Source organism: Scyliorhinus torazame, chromosome 5, assembly GCF_047496885.1.
Source record: "Scyliorhinus torazame isolate Kashiwa2021f chromosome 5, sScyTor2.1, whole genome shotgun sequence".
NCBI lineage: Eukaryota > Metazoa > Chordata > Chondrichthyes > Carcharhiniformes > Scyliorhinidae > Scyliorhinus > Scyliorhinus torazame.
The window spans coordinates 318729417-318747792 of NC_092711.1; the positions used below are offsets into that span (position 1 = coordinate 318729417).

General features: G+C 57.2%; 1 protein-coding gene across 9 annotated transcripts in view; it reads left to right on the forward strand.

The window, feature by feature from the left end:
- Positions 1 to 18376, forward strand: part of LOC140421308 (uncharacterized) — an 834768-nt gene that overhangs the window by 223955 nt on the left and 592437 nt on the right. For all 9 annotated transcript variants that reach the window (XM_072505936.1, XM_072505941.1, XM_072505940.1 and 6 more), the window contains exon 7: positions 10892 to 10954. In XM_072505936.1, coding sequence (XP_072362037.1) covers positions 10892 to 10954 — 63 coding nt within the window. The remainder of the gene's footprint in view (positions 1 to 10891; positions 10955 to 18376) is intronic.

Below are 18376 nucleotides of genomic sequence, written 5' to 3' on the forward strand. Positions count from 1 at the left end.
GGGATTCTCTGTACGTTCACACCAGCGGGATTCTCCATCCGTTCACACCAGCGAGATTCTCCATCCGTTCACACCGGCGGGATTCTCCGTCCGTTCACACCGGCGGGAGTCTCCGTCCGTTCACACCGGCGGGATTCTACGTCTGTTCACACCGGCGAGATTCTCCGTCCGTTCACACCGGCGGGATTCTACGTCCGTTCACACCGGCGAGATTCTCCGTCCGTTAACACCAGCGGGATTCTCCGTCCGCTCACACCAGGGGGATTTGCCGTCCATTCACACCAGTGGGATTCTCCGTCCGCTCACACCAGTGGGATTCTCTGTCCGTTCACACCAGCGGGATTCTCAGTCCATTCACACCAGCAGGATTCTCTGTCCGTTCACACCAGTTGGATTCTCTGTCTGTTCACACCAGCGGGATTCTCCGTCCTTTCACACCAGCGGGATTCTCCGTCCGTTCACACCGGCTGGATTCTCCATCCGTTCACACCAGCGGGATTCTCCGTCCGTTCACACCAGCGGGATTCTCCGTCCGTTCACACCAGCGGGATTCTCAGTCCGTTCACACCAGCGGGATTCTCCGTCCGTTCACACCAGCGGGATTCTCCGTCCGTCCACATCAGCGAGATTCTCCATCCATTCACTCCAGCGAGATTCTCCATCCGTTCACACCAGCGGTATTCTCCGTCCGCTCACACCGGCGGGATTCTCCGTCCGTTCATGCCGGCGGGATTCTCCGTCCGTTCACACCGGCGGGATTCTTCGTCTGTTCACACCGGTGGGATTCTCCGCCCCCTCACACCTGCGGGATTCTCCATCCGTTCACACCTGCGGGATTCTCCGTCCGTTCACACCGGCGGGATTCTCTGTCCCCTCACACCTGCGGGATTCTCCGTCTGTTCACACCAGCGGGATTCTCCGTCCGTTCACTCCAGCGGGATTCTCCGTCCGTTCACACCGGCAGGATTCTCCGTCCATTCACACCGGCAGGATTCTCTGTCCCCTCACACCTGCGGGATTCTCCGTCTGTTCACACCAGCGGGATTCTCCGTCCGTTCACTCAATCGGGATTCTGAGTCCGTTCACACCAGCGGGATTCTCCGTCCGTTCACACCGGCGGGATTCTCTGTCCCCTCACACCTGCGGGATTCTCCGTCTGTTCACACCAGCGGGATTCTCCGTCCGTTCACTCCAGCGGGATTCTCCGTCCGTTCACTCCAGCGGGATTCTCTGTCCGTTCACACCAGCGGCATTCTCCGTCCGTTCACACCGGCGGGATTCTCCGTCCGTTCACTCCAGCGAGATTCTCCGTCCATTCACACCAGCGGGATTCTCCGTCCGTTCACACCAGGGGATTCTCCGTCCGTTCACACCGGCGGCATTCTCTGTCCGTTCACACCAGCGAGATTCTCCGTCCCTTCACACCAGCGGGATTCTCCGTCCCTTCACTCCAGCGGGATTCTCCGTCCGTTCACACCAGCGGGATTCTCCGTCTGCTCACACCGGCGTGATTCTCCATCCTTTCACACCGGCAGGATTCTCTGTCCGTTCACACCTGCGGCATTCTCCGTCCGTTCACACCGGCGGGATTCTCCGTCCGTTCACACCGGCGGGATTCTCTGCCCCGTCACACCAGCGGGATTCTCCGTCCCTTCACTCCAGCGGGATTCTCCGTCCGTTCACACCAGCGGGATTCTCCGTCCGTTCACTCCAGCGCGATTCTCCGTCCGTTCACACCAGCGAGATTCTACGTCCGTTCACACCGGCGGGATTCTCCGAACGCTCACACCAGCGAGATTCTCCGTCCATTCACACCAGCGGGATTCTACGTCCGTTCACACCAGCGGGATTCTCCGTCCGTTCACTCCAGCGCGATTCTCCGTCCGTTCACACCAGCGAGATTCTACGTCCGTTCACACCGGCGGGATTCTCTGACCGCTCACACCAGCGGGATTCTCCGTCCCCTCACACCAGCGGGATTTGCCGTCCACTCACACCGGCGGGATTCTCTGTCCGCTCACACCAGCGGGATTCTCTGTACGTTCACACCAGCGGGATTCTCCATCCGTTCACACCAGCGAGATTCTCCATCCGTTCACACCGGCGGGATTGTCCGTCTGTTCACACCGGCGGGATTCTCCGTCCGTTCACACCGGCGGGATTCTACGTCCGTTCACACCGGCGAAATTCTCCGTCCGTTCACACCAGCAGGATTCTCCGTCCGCTCACACCGGCGGGATTCTCCGTCTGCTCACACCGACGGGATTCTCTGTCCGCTCACACCAGCGGGATTCTCTGTACGTTCACACCAGCGGGATTCTCCATCCGTTCACACCAGCGAGATTCTCCATCCGTTCACACCGGCGGGATTCTCCGTCTGTTCACACCGGCGGGATTCTCCGTCCGTTCACACCGGCGAGATTCTCCGTCCGTTCACACCGGCGGGATCCTACGTCCGTTCACACCGGCGAGATTCTCCGTCCGTTAACACCAGCGGGATTCTCCGTCCGCTCACACCAGCGGGATTTGCCGTCCATTCACACCAGTGGGATTCTCCATCCGCTCACACCAGTGGGATTCTCTGTCCGTCCACACCAACGGGAATCTCCGTCCGTTTACAACAGCGGGATTCTCCGTCCGTTCACACTGGCAGGATTCTCTGTCCGTTCACACCAGTTGGATTCTCTGTCCGTTCACACCAGCGGGATTCTCAGTCCATTCACACCAGCAGGATTCTCTGTCCGTTCACGCCAGTTGGATTCTCTGTCTGTTCACACCAGCGGGATTCTCCGTCCGTTCACACCAGCGGGATTCTCCGTCCGTTCACACCGGCTGGATTCGCCGTCCGTTCACACCAGCGGGATTCTCCGTCCGTTCACACCAGCGGGATTCTCCGTCCGTTCACATCAGCGAGATTCTCCATCCGTTCACTCCAGCGAGATTCTCCATCCGTTCACACCAGCGAGATTCTCCATCCGTTCACACCGGCGGGATTGTCCGTCTGTTCACACCGGCGGGATTCTCCGTCCGTTCACACCGGTGGGATTCTACGTCCGTTCACACCGGCGAGATTCTCCGTCCGTTCACACCAGCAGGATTCTCCGTCCGCTCACACCGGCGGGATTCTCCGTATGCTCACACCGGCGGGATTCTCTGTCCGCTCACACCAGCGGGATTCTCTGTACGTTCACACCAGCGGGATTCTCCATCCGTTCACACCAGCGAGATTCTCCATCCGTTCACACCGGCGGGATTCTCCGTCTGTTCACACCGGCGGGATTCTCCGTCCGTTCACACCGGCGGGATTCTACGTCCGTTCACACCGGCGAGATTCTCCGTCCGTTCACACCGGCGGGATCCTACGTCCGTTCACACCGGCGAGATTCTCCGTCCGTTAACACCAGCGGGATTCTCCGTCCGCTCACACCAGCGGGGTTTGCCGTCCATTCACACCAGTGGGATTCTCCATCCGCTCACACCAGTGGGATTCTCTGTCCGTCCACACCAACGGGAATCTCCGTCCGTTTACAACAGCGGGATTCTCCGTCCGTTCACACTGGCAGGATTCTCTGTCCGTTCACACCAGTTGGATTCTCTGTCCGTTCACACCAGCGGGATTCTCAGTCCATTCACACCAGCAGGATTCTCTGTCCGTTCACGCCAGTTGGATTCTCTGTCTGTTCACACCAGCGGGATTCTCCGTCCGTTCACACCAGCGGGATTCTCCGTCCGTTCACACCGGCTGGATTCGCCGTCCGTTCACACCAGCGGCATTCTCCGTCCGTTCACACCAGCGGGATTCTCCGTCCGTTCACATCAGCGAGATTCTCCATCCGTTCACTCCAGCGAGATTCTCCATCCGTTCACACCAGCGGTATTCTCCGCCCCCTCACACCGGCGGGATTCTCCTTCCGTTCACACCTGCGGGATTCTCCGTCCGTTCACACCGGCGGGATTCTCTGTCCCCTCACACCTGCGGGATTCTCCGTCTGTTCACACCAGCGGGATTCTCCGTCCGTTCACTCCAGCGGGATTCTCCGTCCGTTCACACCGGCGGGATTCTCCGTCCATTCACACCGGCGGGATTCTCTGTCCCCTCACACCTGCGGGATTCTCCGTCTGTTCACACCAGCGGGATTCTCCGTCCGTTCACTCCAGCGGGATTCTGAGTCCGTTCACACCAGCGGGATTCTCCGTCCGTTCACACCGGCGGGATTCTCCGTCCATTCACACCGGCGGGATTCTCTGTCCCCTCACACCTGCGGGATTCTCCGTCCGTTCACTCCAGCGGGATTCTCTGTCCGTTCACACCAGCGGGAGTCTCCGTCCGTTCACTCCAGCGAGATTCTCCATCCATTCACACCAGCGGGATTCTCCGTCCGTTCACTCCAGCGAGATTCTCCGTCCGTTCACACCGGCGGGATTCTCCGTCCGTTCACTCCAGCGAGATTCTCCGTCCATTCACACCAGCGGGATTCGCCGTCCCTTCACACCAGCGGGATTCTCCGTCCGTTCACACCGTCGGGACTCTCCGTCCGTTCACACCAGCGGGATTCTCCGTCCGTTCACACCGGCGGAATTCTCCGTCCGTTCACACCAGCGGGATTCTCCGTCCGTTCATTCCGGCGGGATTCTCCGTCTGCTCACACCAGCGGGATTCTCCGTCCGTTCACACCAGCGGGATTCTCCGTCCGTTCACACCAGCGAGATTCTCCGTCCGTTCACACCGGTGGGATTCTCCGTCCGATCACACCTGCAGTATTTTCCGTCCGTTCACACCCGCCGGATTCTCTGTCCGTTCACACCACTGGGATTCTCCGTTCGTTCACACCAGCGGGATTCTCCGTCCGTTCACACCAGCTGGATTCTGCATCCGCTCACACCAGCGGGATTCTCAGTCCGTTCACACCGGCGGGATTCTCCGTTCGTTCACACCAGCGGGATTCTCCGTTCGTTCACTCCAGCGGGATTCTCTGTCCGTTCACACCAGCAGGATTCTCCGTCCGTTCACACCAGCGGGATTCTCCGTTCGTTCACACCAGTGGGATTCTCCGTTCGTTCACACCAGCGGGATTCTCCGTCCATTCACACCAGCGAGATTCTCCGTCCGTTCACACCAGCGGTATTCTCCGTTCGTTCACACCAGCGGGATTCTCCGTGAGTCCACACCAGCAAGATTCTTTGTCCGTTCCCGGGAGCGGGATTCCCCGTCGTTTCCTGGCTGCGGGATTCTCTGTCCGTTCACACCGGCGGGATTCTCCGTCCGTTCACACCGCCGGGTATCTCCGTCTGTTCACACCGGCGGGATTCTCTGTCCGTTCACACCATCGGGATTCTCTGTCCGTTCACACAGGCGGGATTCTCCGTCCGTTCACACCAGCGGGATTCTCAGTCCATTCACACCAGCGGGATTCTCCGTCCGTTCACACCAGCGGGATTCTCCGTCCGCTCACACCAGCGGAATTCCCTGTCTTGTCCTGGCTGTGGGATTCCCCATCCGCTCACACCAGAGGGAATCTCCGTCCGTTCACACCGGCTGGATTCTCCGTCCGTTCACACCAGCGGGATTCTCCGTCCGCTCACACCAGCGGGAATCTCCGTCCGTTCACACCAGCGGGATTCTCCGTCCGTTCACACCAGCGGGATTCTCCGTCCGCTCACACCAGCGGGATTCTCCGTCCGTTCACACTAGCAGGATTCTCCGTCCACTCACACCAGCGGGATTCTCCATCCGTTCACACCAGCGGGATTCTCCGTCCGTTCACACCATCGCGATTCTCCGTCCGTTCACACCGCCGGGATTCTCCGTCCGTTCACACCGGCGGGATTCTCCGTCCGTTCACACCAGCGGGATTCTCTGTCCGTTCACACCAGCGGGATTCTCCGTCCGTTCACACCAGCGGGATTCTCCGTCCGTTCACACCGGCGGGATTCTCCGTCCGTTCACACCAGCGGGATTCTCCGTCCGTTCACACCGGCGGGATTCTGGGTCCGTTCCCACCGGCGGGATTCTCTGTCCGTTCACACCGGCTTGATTCTCCATCCGTTCACACCGGCGGGTTTCTCTGTCCGTTCACACCAGCGGGTTTCTCCGTCCGTTCACACCAGCGCGATTCTCCGTCCGTTCACACCGGCGGGATTCTCCGTCTGCTCACACCAGTGGGTTTCTCTGTCCGTTCACACCAGCGGGATTCTCCGTCCGCTCACACCAGCGGAATTCCCTGTCTTGTCCTGTCTGTGGGATTCCCCATCCGCTCACACCAGCGGGAATCTCCGTCCGTTCACACCGGCTGGATTCTCCATCCGTTCACACCAGCGGGATTCTCCGTCCGCTCACACCAGCGGGAATCTCCGTCCGTTCACACCAGCGGGATTCTCCGTCCGCTCACACCAGCGGGATTCTCCGTCCATTCACACTAGCGGGATTCTCCGTCCGCTCATCCAGCGGGATTCTCCGTCCGTTCACACCGGCGGTATTCTCCGTCTGCTCACACCAGCGTCATTCTCCGTCCGTTCACACCAGCGGGATTCTCCGTCCGTTCACACCAGCGCGATTCTCCGTCCGTTCACACCGGCGGTATTCTCCGTCTGCTCACACCAGCGTCATTCTCCGTCCGTTCACACCAGCGGGATTCTCCGTCCGTTCACACCAGCGGGATTCTCCGTTCGTTCACACCAGCGGGATTCTCCGTCCGTTCACTCCAGCGGGATTCTCCGTCCGTTCACGCCAGCGGGATTCTCCGTCCGTTCACACCAGCGGGATTCTCCGTCCGTTCACACCAGTGAGATTCTCCGTCCGTTCACACCAGCGGGATTCTCCGTCCGTTCACTCCGGCGGGATTCTCCGTCTGCTCACACCAGCTGGATTCTCCGTCCGTTCACACCAGCGGGATTCTCCGTCCGTTCACACCAGCGAGATTCTCCGTCCGTTCACACCGGTGGGATTCTCCATCCATTCACACCTGCAGTATTTTCCGTCCGTTCACACCTGCTGGATTCTCTGTCCGTTCACACCAGTGGGATTCTCCGTTCATTCACACCAGCGGGATTCTCCGTCCGTCACACCAGCTGGATTCTCCATCCGCTCACACCAGTGGGATTCTCCATCTGCTCACACCAGCGTCATTCTCCGTCCGTTCACACCAGCGGGATTCTCCGTCTGTTCACACCAGCGGGATTCTCCGTTCGTTCACACCAGCGGGATTCTCCGTCCGTTCACACCAGCGGGATTTTCCGTCCGTTCACACCAGCGGGATTCTCCGTCCTTTCACACCAGCGGGATTCTCCATCCGTTCACACCAGTGGGATTCTCCGTTCGTTCACACCAGCGGGATTCTCCGTCCGTCACACCAGCTGGATTCTCCATCCGCTCACACCAGTGGGATTCTCCATCTGCTCACACCAGCGGGATTCTCAGTCCGTTCACACCGGCGTGATTCCCCGTTCCTTCGCACCAGCAGGATTCTCCGTTCGTTCACACCAGCGGGATTCTCTGTCCGTTCACACCAGCGGGATTCTTCGTCCGTTCACACCAGCGGGATTCTCCGTTCGTTCACACCAGTGGGATTCTCCGTTCGTTCACACCAGCGGGATTCTCCGTCCGTTCACACCAGCGGGATTCTCCGTCCGTTCACACCAGCGAGATTCTCCGTCCGTTCACACCGGTGGGATTCTCCGTCCGTTCACACCTGCAGTATTTTCCGTCCGTTCACACCCGCTGGATTCTCTGTCCGTTCACACCAGTGGGATTCTCCGTTCGTTCACACCAGCGGGATTCTCCGTCCGTCACACCAGCTGGATTCTCCATCCGCTCACACCAGTGGGATTCTCCATCTGCTCACACCAGCGGGATTCTCAGTCCGTTCACACCGGCGTGATTCCCCGTTCCTTCGCACCAGCAGGATTCTCCGTTCGTTCACACCAGCGGGATTCTCTGTCCGTTCACACCAGCGGGATTCTTCGTCCGTTCACACCAGCGGGATTCTCCGTTCGTTCACACCAGTGGGATTCTCCGTTCGTTCACACCAGCGGGATTCTCCGTCCGTTCACACCAGCGGGATTCTCCGTGAGTTCACTCCAGCAAGATTCTTTGTCCTTTCCCGGGAGCGGGATTCCCCGTCGTTTCCTGGCTGCGGGATTCTCTGTCCGTTCACACCGGCGGGATTCTCTGTCCGTTCACACCAGCGGGATTCTCCGTCCGTTCACACCAGCGCGATTCTCCATCCGTTCACACCAGCGGGATTCTCCGTCCGTTCACACCGGCGGGATTCTCCGTCTGCTCACACCAGCGGGGTTCTCCGTCCGTTCGCACCAGCTGGATTCTCTGTCCGTTCACACCGGCGGGATTATCTGTCCGTTCATACCAGCGGGATTCTCTGTCCGTTCACACCAGCGGGATTCCCCGTCCGTTCACACCAGCGCGATTCTCTGTCCGGTCACACCAGCGGGATTCTCCGTCCATTCACACCGGCGGGATTCTCCGTCTGCTCACACCAGCGGGTTTCTCCGTCCGTTCACACCAGCGGGATTCTCCGTCCGTTCACACCAGCGGGATTCTCCGTCCGCTCACACCAGCGGGATTCCCTGTCGTGTCCTGGCTGTGGGATTCTCCGTCCGTTCACACCGGCGGGATTCTCCATCCGCTCACACAAGCGAGATTCTCCATCCGCTCACAATAGCGGGATTCTCCATCCGCTCACACAAGCGAGATTCACCATCCGCTCACACCGGCAGGATTCTCCCTCCGTTCACACCAGCGGGATTCCCCGTTCTGCCCTGGCTGCGGGATTCTCCGTCCTTTCCCGGGAGCGGGATTCCCTTGTCCAGCTGCAGCGAATGGGAGATTGGGCTATGCACCAAATCCTTCGACCTCGCTCGCAATGGAGAATCCCGGCTTTTGTGTTTAGGCTGGAAGGTTTTGAGAATTCTGGAATTTGATTTGATGTTTGATAGGACTGTAGTGGGAACTTGTTCATGGAGTCAGAAGAGATAGGAGAGGCGTTGAATGAATACTTTTCTTCAGTGTTCACCAAGGAGAGGGGCTATGTTTTTGAGGATGAGTGTGTGATACAGGCGGGTAGGCTGGAGGAGGTCAATGTTCTGAGGGAGGTTGTATTAGCAATTTTGAAAAACCTGGGGGTCGACAAGTCCCCTGTGCCAGATGGGATATATCCTAGGATTCTTTGGGAGGCAAGTGATGCGATTGCAGAGCCTTTTGCGTTGATCTTTGGGTCCTCACTGTCCACGGGGATAGTGCCAGAGGACTGGAGAGTGGCGAATGTTGTTCCTCTGATCAAGAGAGGGAATAGGAATGGCCCTGGTAATTATAGGCCGGTTAATCTTACTTCGGTGGTCTGTAAGTTAATGGAAAATGTCCTGAGGGATAGGATTTATGACCATTTGGAAAGATGCAGCTTAATCCGGGATAGTCAACACGGATTCAAATTTGATTGAATTCTTTGAGGAGGTAGCTAAGTGTGCGGATGAAGGTAGAGAAGTTGATGTCCTATACATGGATTTCAGTAAGGCGTTTGATAAGGTTCCCCATGGTCGGCTCATGAAGAAAGTAAGGAGGTGTGGGATAGAGGGAAATTTGGCCAATTGGATAAGTAACTGGCTATCACATAGAAGACAGAGGATGCTGGTGGATGGAACATTTTCAGACTGGAGACCAGTTACCAGCGGTGTACCATAGGGATCAGTGCTGGGTCCTCTGCTATTTGTGATTTTTATAAATGACTTGGAGGAGGGGGCTGAAGAGTGGGTCAGTACATTTGCTGATGACACCAAGATTGGTGGAGTAGTGGATGAGGTGGAGGGCTGTTGCAGGCTGCAAAGAGACATTGATAGGATGCAGAGCTGGGCCGAAAAATGGCAGATGGAGTTTAACCCTGATAAGTGCGAGGTGATTCATTTTGGTAGGAAAAATTTGAATGCGGATTACAGGGTCAATGGCAGGGTTCTGAGGAATGTGGAAGAACAGAGAGATCTTGGGCTTCATGTCTACAGACCTCTGAAAGTTGCCACTCAAGTGGATAGAGCCGTGAGGAAAGCCTATAGTGTGTTCGCGTTTATTAACAGGGGGCTTGAGTTTAAGAGCCGCGGGGTTATGCTGCAACTGTACATGACCCTGGTGAGACCACATTTGGAGTATTGTGTGCAGTTCTGGTCACCTCATTATAGGAAGGATGTGGAAGCATTGGAAAGGGTGCAAAGCAGATTTACCAGGATGCTGCGTGGTTTGGAGGGTAGGTCTTATGAGGAAAGGTTGAGGGAGCTAGGGCTTTTCTCTTTGGAGTGGAGGAGAATGAGAGGCGACTTAATAGAGATTTATAAGATGATGGGGGGGATAGATAGAGTGGACGTTCAGAGACTATTTCCTCGGGTGGATGTAGCTGTTACAAGGGGGCATAACTGTAAGGTTCAGGGTGGGAGATATAGGAGGGATGTCTGAGGTAGGTTCTTTACTCAGAGAGTGGTTAGGGTGTGGAATGGACTGCCTGCTGTGATAGTGGAGTCGGACACTTTAGGAACTTTCAAGCGGTTATTGGATAGGCACATGGAGCACACCAGAATGACAGGGAGTGGGATAGCTTGATCTTGGTTTCGGACAAAGCTTGGCACAACATCGAGGGCCGAAGGGCCTGTTCTGTGCTGTACTGTTCTATGTTCTATGTTCTATTTAACCATGTTAACACCAACCACAGCAACACAGGTGCTGTAGGATGATGTTAATTTTTCCAAAATGGGGTTTCCCATTGTCAGAACCTGACTTGGGAATTTTGAACAGAAGAGGGAAGGTTGCTGCACCATAAACATTTGCAATTTGTGATAAATTATTACAATGGCAGATCACTTTATTGACGGAGGGAATTCTCTAATATCTTTGCAGAAATACCCTCTACGACCACTACCTCCCTTGAAATAGCAGTGATTCAGCAATGGCCAGAAGAAGGTAAACATCCAGTTCAACACCAATAGGTTTCCGAACTGTGCAAAATTGCAAATCTGTTGTGGTTGAGCATGATTCAGATGAAGCAGGGTGGGATTGTTAAGGGGATAAGGTGGCTCCAATTGAAGAGGGGGAATCAGAAAGAGGCCAGGAATGGGTCGAAAGAGAAGCAAAATGAAGGGAGAGAGGTATCCTGGGGATAGGGAAAGCAGGTGTGAAAAGAAGAGGGAGTGGTAATGGATAAGCCAGGGCATGCAAGACTGACGAGGGGGAATGAGTTGAGTGGGGACCTACCTTGGTACGACTATGTTACCCCCAAGAAACCGCAGAACCGTAAACATGGATAACTCGACACCGATAGTGGGAAAATTGTGAAACCTGGGTTTTATTACCAGTGAGAAAAACATTCTTGTATCCAGGGCCCGAGATCCTACTTCCTGTATGAGTTAGTGGTGCAGAATAAGTGAGTTATTCCACAGCCTCAGCTTTCTGCTCTGGCAATTTCATTTCCCCCCCGGGGTCAATTATCTGACAGGTTTGGGGGGGTGGGTGGAGGGAAGGGGGTAATTTAGGGGGTTTTCTGAGTCCAGACTTTATACTTTGTGTTGCCTCACAGCGCCAGGGTCCCGGGTTCAATTCCGGCCTCGGGTCACTCTCTGTGCGGAGTCTGCACGTTCTCCCCGTGTCTGCGTGGATTTCCTCCGGGTGCTCCGGTTTCCTCCCACAGTCCAAAGATGTGCAGGTTAGGTGGATTGGCCACGCTAAGTTATTCTTAGTGTCCAAAAAGGTTAGGTGGGGTTACTGGGATAGGGTGAGGGATTGGACCTAGCTAGGGAGACCGATTTACTGGACTATAGGTAGATGGACCCTTGACTGGGAATGTAACATTCAGGGTATCAGGAGTTGATCTATTTTTTATATTTGGGCTACACCATCCATCCTAAAGGACATTATTGAACCCACTTATTTATTATGACAACCCAGTTCTTCCATGGTCTGTTGTGGTGGAATTAGAACTTGAGTTTCTGGATTATTACTTCAGTAACATAACTGTGGTGTTCTTTGTGTCACTGAATTCAGGATGGTTGGCGCAGTGTTCACAAAGACCACAAAATACCTTGAACTTAAACAAAGCTATTAACACTACTAATTTGGATTTGACATGTACTCCTAAAGAATACATAGTTGATTAATAACATCTAAACTACAACATTCATCGACAGCTAATCTCACTATTAGTTTAAACTATGATCTGCTCTCACTTACACTATCTGTACTTTTGACTCTCACTAGCTAACTCCTGCACACACTTTCCTCACTGCCTTATATAGTTGTAACTGTAGCTCCCTCCAGTAGCTACTCTCGACGCAGCATTAACCCTTGCAGTTCTGATAGTTATAATAATACCACAATAACCATTATGCTACTAATTTCAGGAAGATAAAATGTGTTTGCCAACCGTGGAGTTAACTGAAAGAATGGAATAAAAAGTCACATCATTATCTAAAATGTATGTGTTTACACTGGAGCCACGCACCTGGCCGGGGCGCTGTTGGGAGAGGCCATGAGTGATATGGGCAACATCGCCAGGACCGGCCAGCAATGCCAGAAAACACTGTACGACCTCCTCAGGGCAGCCAGGATGAGTAGGCAGCACTGCGCCCCTCGCTTTAGCTCCCAACCCACACACCCATAACCACCCCCCCGGCCCAGGGGGTGACCGAACCCCCATCCTGTACCACCTGCCAGAACCCATTCCAGCCGCCATGGCCGGGTGCCCAAGCCACGAAGATCACCAGCTACCCAACCCCGGTGCTGCATGTATCCGACTGTCTAACATTGAGTTTTCAGTGTTACCTCATCCCCCAGAAGGAGTCGGCGCACAACCGCCGTGAGAGTGAAAAGACCGGAGGGGGACCTCCGGGCCTGCGACCCCTCACCTCAGCTGAGCAACGGCACCTGATCGGCGGGCAGTCACCCAAGTAGAGCTCGGCGTCTGGCGAGCAAGTGGGACCCCGCTAAGTTGCGGATCCCAATGGCACGTGTGTCACCACCCACACCTCCATCATCCCCACCCACCCCCCACATTGCCCCCCTCCACCACCACCCGCCACCCCAACCCACGGTCCAATCACGTGTCTTGTCTTGTGTCTTGCGGGATCACACAGCGGAGGCATTCTGGTGCCCCCCCCCGACGCCAACCACCACCCTAACCCCAAGACAAGAGCAGCAAGGAGGGGGGGGAGGAGGACATGGACATGGATTGGGCCCTTGAGCTGCAGCCCGAGACACCCCGGAGCTTGAGTCCGGGGACGACACTGACTTCCCGTCACAGCTGTCTCCAACACCCCCCCACCATCCCAGAGACACTCACCTCAGTCGGGCACTTTCGTGAAGAGGCTCCTGGGACACTATCTGGCACAACACACACATGTCATGGTACAGCAAGCTGAGGCAGGAACCCCCAAGGGGGTGGACGCTCGAAGGGCGGCTTGACCCCAGGGACTAGCTGCCGTCCAGAATGGTTTGGGGCTTCTGGAAAGGGCAGTCCCATTGGTCGTGGAGGTGCAGTCACAGAGCCCGCATGAGGGGCTGTCAGCAACGATCCAGTTCCTGCAGGTACAGTTGGAGGAGTCGAGCCGCCAGCAGGAGGTGGTGCCAACCATGTGTGCCACCCAGGCCAACACCACATGGGCGGCGTCAGGGGTGGTGGCCTTGGGGGGGGGGCGGGGTGCGAGGGTTTCGGCAGTGGTCAGGATGTCCAAGGCCTCGGGCAATCTGTACTGGTGGTGGCGAAGCCCAGGACAGGGCTGTCCTCCGACAGGCAGCCAGGGCCTGGACATTGCAGCGGCTCTCCTGAGCATGGGCCCGTCACAGCAGGCCATGTCTGAGAGCGGCGGTGGCATTGCCCAGGCGCTGACCGATGTAGCACAGACCCAGAGGGAGGTGGCGCGCGCCGTAACTGGCTGGCGTGGCACAGACCCAGAAGGTCATGGCACAGTCGCAGCGTGATGTGGCGCAGTTCCAGAGGGAGATGGCCCACTCTCTGTGCTCCATGGCCATGAGCATTGAGACCCTTGTCGGGGCAAGCGAGGGCCTTCAGGACTGGTGGCAGGGGAGCCTCAGGGGGTGGCTCTGCAAGCAACCATGTCCCATGGAGTACCCGGGGGCCATAGGGCACTGCGAGGGAAGAGGAGGCCCATGCTGGTAACTCCCGCAGGGGAGGTGCCGGAATAGCGCAGCACCTCGGAATCCACCCCCTTTACCCCTTCCTGGCCCTGGCGCATTTGGTGGGCAGCAGACAGAACAGGATGGTACCACGCCACCTGGGACACCCGAGCAGCGTCCGGAGCCATCCAGGCCCGGACGCCCCAGAAGACGGCCACCAGAAGGGACCCAGGTCACAGGGCGGGAATCACAGCAGGCCGCCTCCCCTCCTGCTGTACCATCTGATGATCCACCTAAATGTAGCGTTAGGGCCTGTATGGCCAGAAAGGTAGACATCGGTTAAGTTGGCACAGGTGCTGGGCACTGTACAGCAATAGAGGCTAGGGCACAACTCTGTGTATATTATTAAACACCTGTGCACAATGTTCCAATCTGCCCCGGTGCTCTGTCAGAAGGGTGTGAGGGATGTGATGTCAGGGCTGACCGAAGCGGGAGGCGCAGGGAGTGGGCAGAAGGGTGGGATGGGCAAATGTTGGGGGTGGGCTTGGCCCAGGATCCCAGTTCACCGCTACCCTGTCCCATTCCCCTCCCCCCACTGCCGCCACCCCAAGGATCCAATGGGACCGCGTGCTGGAATGGCCAGCTCGCACGCAGGGATCACCCAGGTGGACAGTGGACAGTGCTACCGTGGACAGGAGTCAGACATTGTCAAACGATGCGGAGCACGGAGCTCATCGCAGAGCGGGTCATCATCATCCTCCATCCAATGGACCAGACCCGTTGTTACTGCCAACCCAGGGGGGGTCCTGTCTGCTGGGGGAGGAAGGAGGCCTGTTCGCTGGGGGAGGGGGTGGTGCTGTCTACTGGGGGAGGGGGGCGGCCTGAAAGAGGTCAGGAACCGTGGAGCTTGCCAGGGTGAAGGTGTCATGCACACTGCCCGGGTATCGGGCGAGACGTGTATGATGCTCAGCTGATGGTCACACACCAGCTGCACGTTCATCGAGTGGAACCCCTGTCGGTTTGTGTAGAGCGGCCTGTCATGGGCCAGCGCTAGTGGGGCGACAAGTATCCCATTGATCACCCCGTAGACCCCACCTCCTCCTCGGCCTGTTGGGCATCTGTCTCTCCATCCTCACCGGCTGCCTCCTGTTTCTCTGGGTCAGGCTCCATTGCTGCAGGGTCCTCCTCGAGCAGCTCCAGCTCGGACAGCCTCAGAGCATCCCCCAGGGCCATTGCTGCAGGGTCCCCCCCCCCGAGCAGCTCCAGCTCGGATAGCCTCAGTGCATCCCCCAGGGCCATTGCTGCAGGGTCCTCCTCGAGCAGCTCCAGCGCGTACAGCCTCAGTGCATCCCCCAGGGCCATTGCTGCAGGGTCCCCCCCCCCCGAGCAGCTCCAGCTCGTACAGCCTCAGAGCATCCCCCAGGGCCATTGCTGCAGGGTCCCCCCCGAGCAGCTCCAGCTCGTACAGCCTCAGTGCATCCCCCAGGGCCATTGCTGCAGGGTCCCCCCCCCGAGCAGCTCCAGCTCGTACAGCCTCAGTGCATCCCCCAGGGCCATTGCTGCAGGGTCCCCCCCCCGAGCAGCTCCAGCGCGTACAGTCTCAGAGCATCCCCCAGGGCTGTGGCGACTAGGATGAAGGCCACCATTGGGCATTTCAAAGTCCATTGACTGCAGGGGGTGAAATTCAGCCATATTAGCGTGGTTCCCCATGGTCTGCACCATGGTGTCGACGCCCTCAGCGATGCTCCTCAGTGACAGGGACATGCTCTGCAGCACCTCGGCAATGCCCACCTGCGACGGGCAAGATCCACTAACACTGCCCACCGAGGTGTGAGTATCTGTGTTGGTGGAGGGTGGGGATGACAGCTGTGATGCCTCGATCGAGTCTTCCTCGGAGCTCCTCTGCGATGTGTTCTCCTGGGAGACTGGAGAGCCACTCATAATGGGCCATCGGCTGGAGGACCTGCGGGAGAATGGACATGTGGTCAGTGGGAGGGATGGGTCAGTCAGTCAATAAGAACTCATGTTTGCCAGGTCCTTTGGCTGGGGCCTGTTGCTTCCTCACCTTGTGGCATCTTCCAGCCTCCGCGTTGGTGACTGCTCTGCCCTCGGCTACACCAGTCACCTCCAGGGTCCTCTCCTCGAAGGAGGTGAGGATTCTTACATCCAGCACCTCACCGCCAGTCTGGGCCCTCTCCCGATGGTTGTAGGAGAGATTTCCCTGAGGAGGCAGAGAGAGGGCATTGTTAGCCACGCATGGTTCACAGTGATGGGAGGGGGTGTACGAAGGAAGGGCTGTGAGGGGTTGAAGGGGGAGGGGATCGGAGGGAGGGTTGGGGGTTGCATGGAGAGTTGGGCGGTGGATGTTTGCATGGGGACGGAAATGTCTCGGGGTGGGGGGTGGGGCATTGCTGTCTACCCACTCGTGCTGCCCGGTGTAGGTCGTTGACCGTGTATTTGGCATTGGACGCCAGTCCTCCTGGTCACGTTCCTGGAACTTACAGCTACCGCCACCTCATCCCAGGCAGCACTGGCTGCCCTGTGACTGACCCTGCGAGACCCTGAGGGGGACAGGACATCTCTCCTGGCCTCCATTGCATCCAGGAGCTTCCTCGGGGCTGCATCCTGGAATCTTGTGGCCGGTCTCCTGGGTGCCATTGTTACGAGCTGGCTGGGGTAGGCTGAGCAAGTGCTGTTTAAGTGCTGCTCGACCTTGTTAGCGGGGAGCTGGCGGGTGCAGTGCCAGCGAATTGGCTGGCCTCATTTGCGGCGAGAAGCCTGTGGGACCTCGTTAAGTGGACCAATTATCATTGAATAGCGTGGCCGGCCTTGTTGGGCCGCGCGCCGGGAAGCTCGCGGCAGTTCCCGCTCGCTACAACATTGAAATCTTTCCAGAGAATCGCGCCCTTTGTGTTTGGAACAGGGGTGTAACATTTGAAATTCTCCAGTTCGCTGGCACTACCCTGTTTCAAAGGAGGATTGGAAGATTGTGACCAGTGTCTCTGCAATTTCCACCCTTATTTCCCTTCATATCCTCAACTCCAACCCATCTTGTACTGATAAATAATCAGCTTTTAATACAGCCAGTTTATCAAACAACTCCTTTGTATCATTTTTATAGTCCATCAAGTGTCTCAACTACATCATCTTTCACCATGACTTGGCAACATCTTCTTCCTTGGTAAAGGCAGATGAAAAATACTCCATTAGGACCTCAGCCATTCTCTCCTTGGATAAATCTCTCTTTGGCTCCTAATTGTCCCCACTCCTCTTTTACTTCCTTTTTACTATCCGTAAGCCGATAGAAGACTTTAGGATTCCGTTTTATATCAGCTGCCGGTTTCTTCTCATACTCTCCCTTTGCTTCTCATTTCTTCTCTCATTGTTCCTCTGAACGTAACCAGGGGCGAAATTCTCTGTTATCGGCGCGATGTCCGCCGACCGGCGCCAAAAACGGCGCAAATCCCACCTGCATCACGCCGCCCCAAACGTCGCAATGTCTCCGGCCCGGAATGGGCTAGCAGCGATGTGACGCTATCCGCGCTGGCTCACGTGGTTCACGCCGTGCGGCGTCATACACGCTGCACGGCGTGAGGGCTCATAAGGACGCGCTGCTCCCCCCACCCGACCAGAACACCCGACCGGATGGCCGCCCGCCCGCCGCTCAGCCCCGAGGTTCCAGTCCCGTGACATTGAGGCGCTCCTGGCTGCAGTGGAGCAGAGGAGGGAGGCCCTGTATCCCGGTCACGGCCGTAGAGTTGCCCCACGCCACAGCCGGCATCTGTGGAGGGAGGTGGCAGAGGCCGTCACCGCTGTGGCCCTGACTCCACGGACAGGCACCCAGTGCCACAAGAAGGTGAACAACCTCGTCAGAGCAGCCAGGGTGAGCCTCCCCCCCACACCCCCTGCCCGATATCCATATCCCCCCTCCCCCATATCCCCCATATCCCCCCTCCCCCATATCCCTCTCCCCCATATCCCCCCTCCCCATATCCCCCACATCCCCCCTCCCCTATATCACCTGATCACTGCCTGCGTGTCTAACCATGCATGCTTCATTGTGTATCGCAGGAGCAAACGTCGAGGCACCCATCTTCGCAGATGCAGACCGCCCGCATGATGCCCCTCGGAGACCACGGGAGACAGAGAGACCCGGACCCTCTGGCATGCGACGCCCGCAAGATGCCCCTCGGAGACCATTGGAGATGGAGAGACCCGGACCCTCTGGCATGCGACGCCCGCAGGATGCCCCTCGGA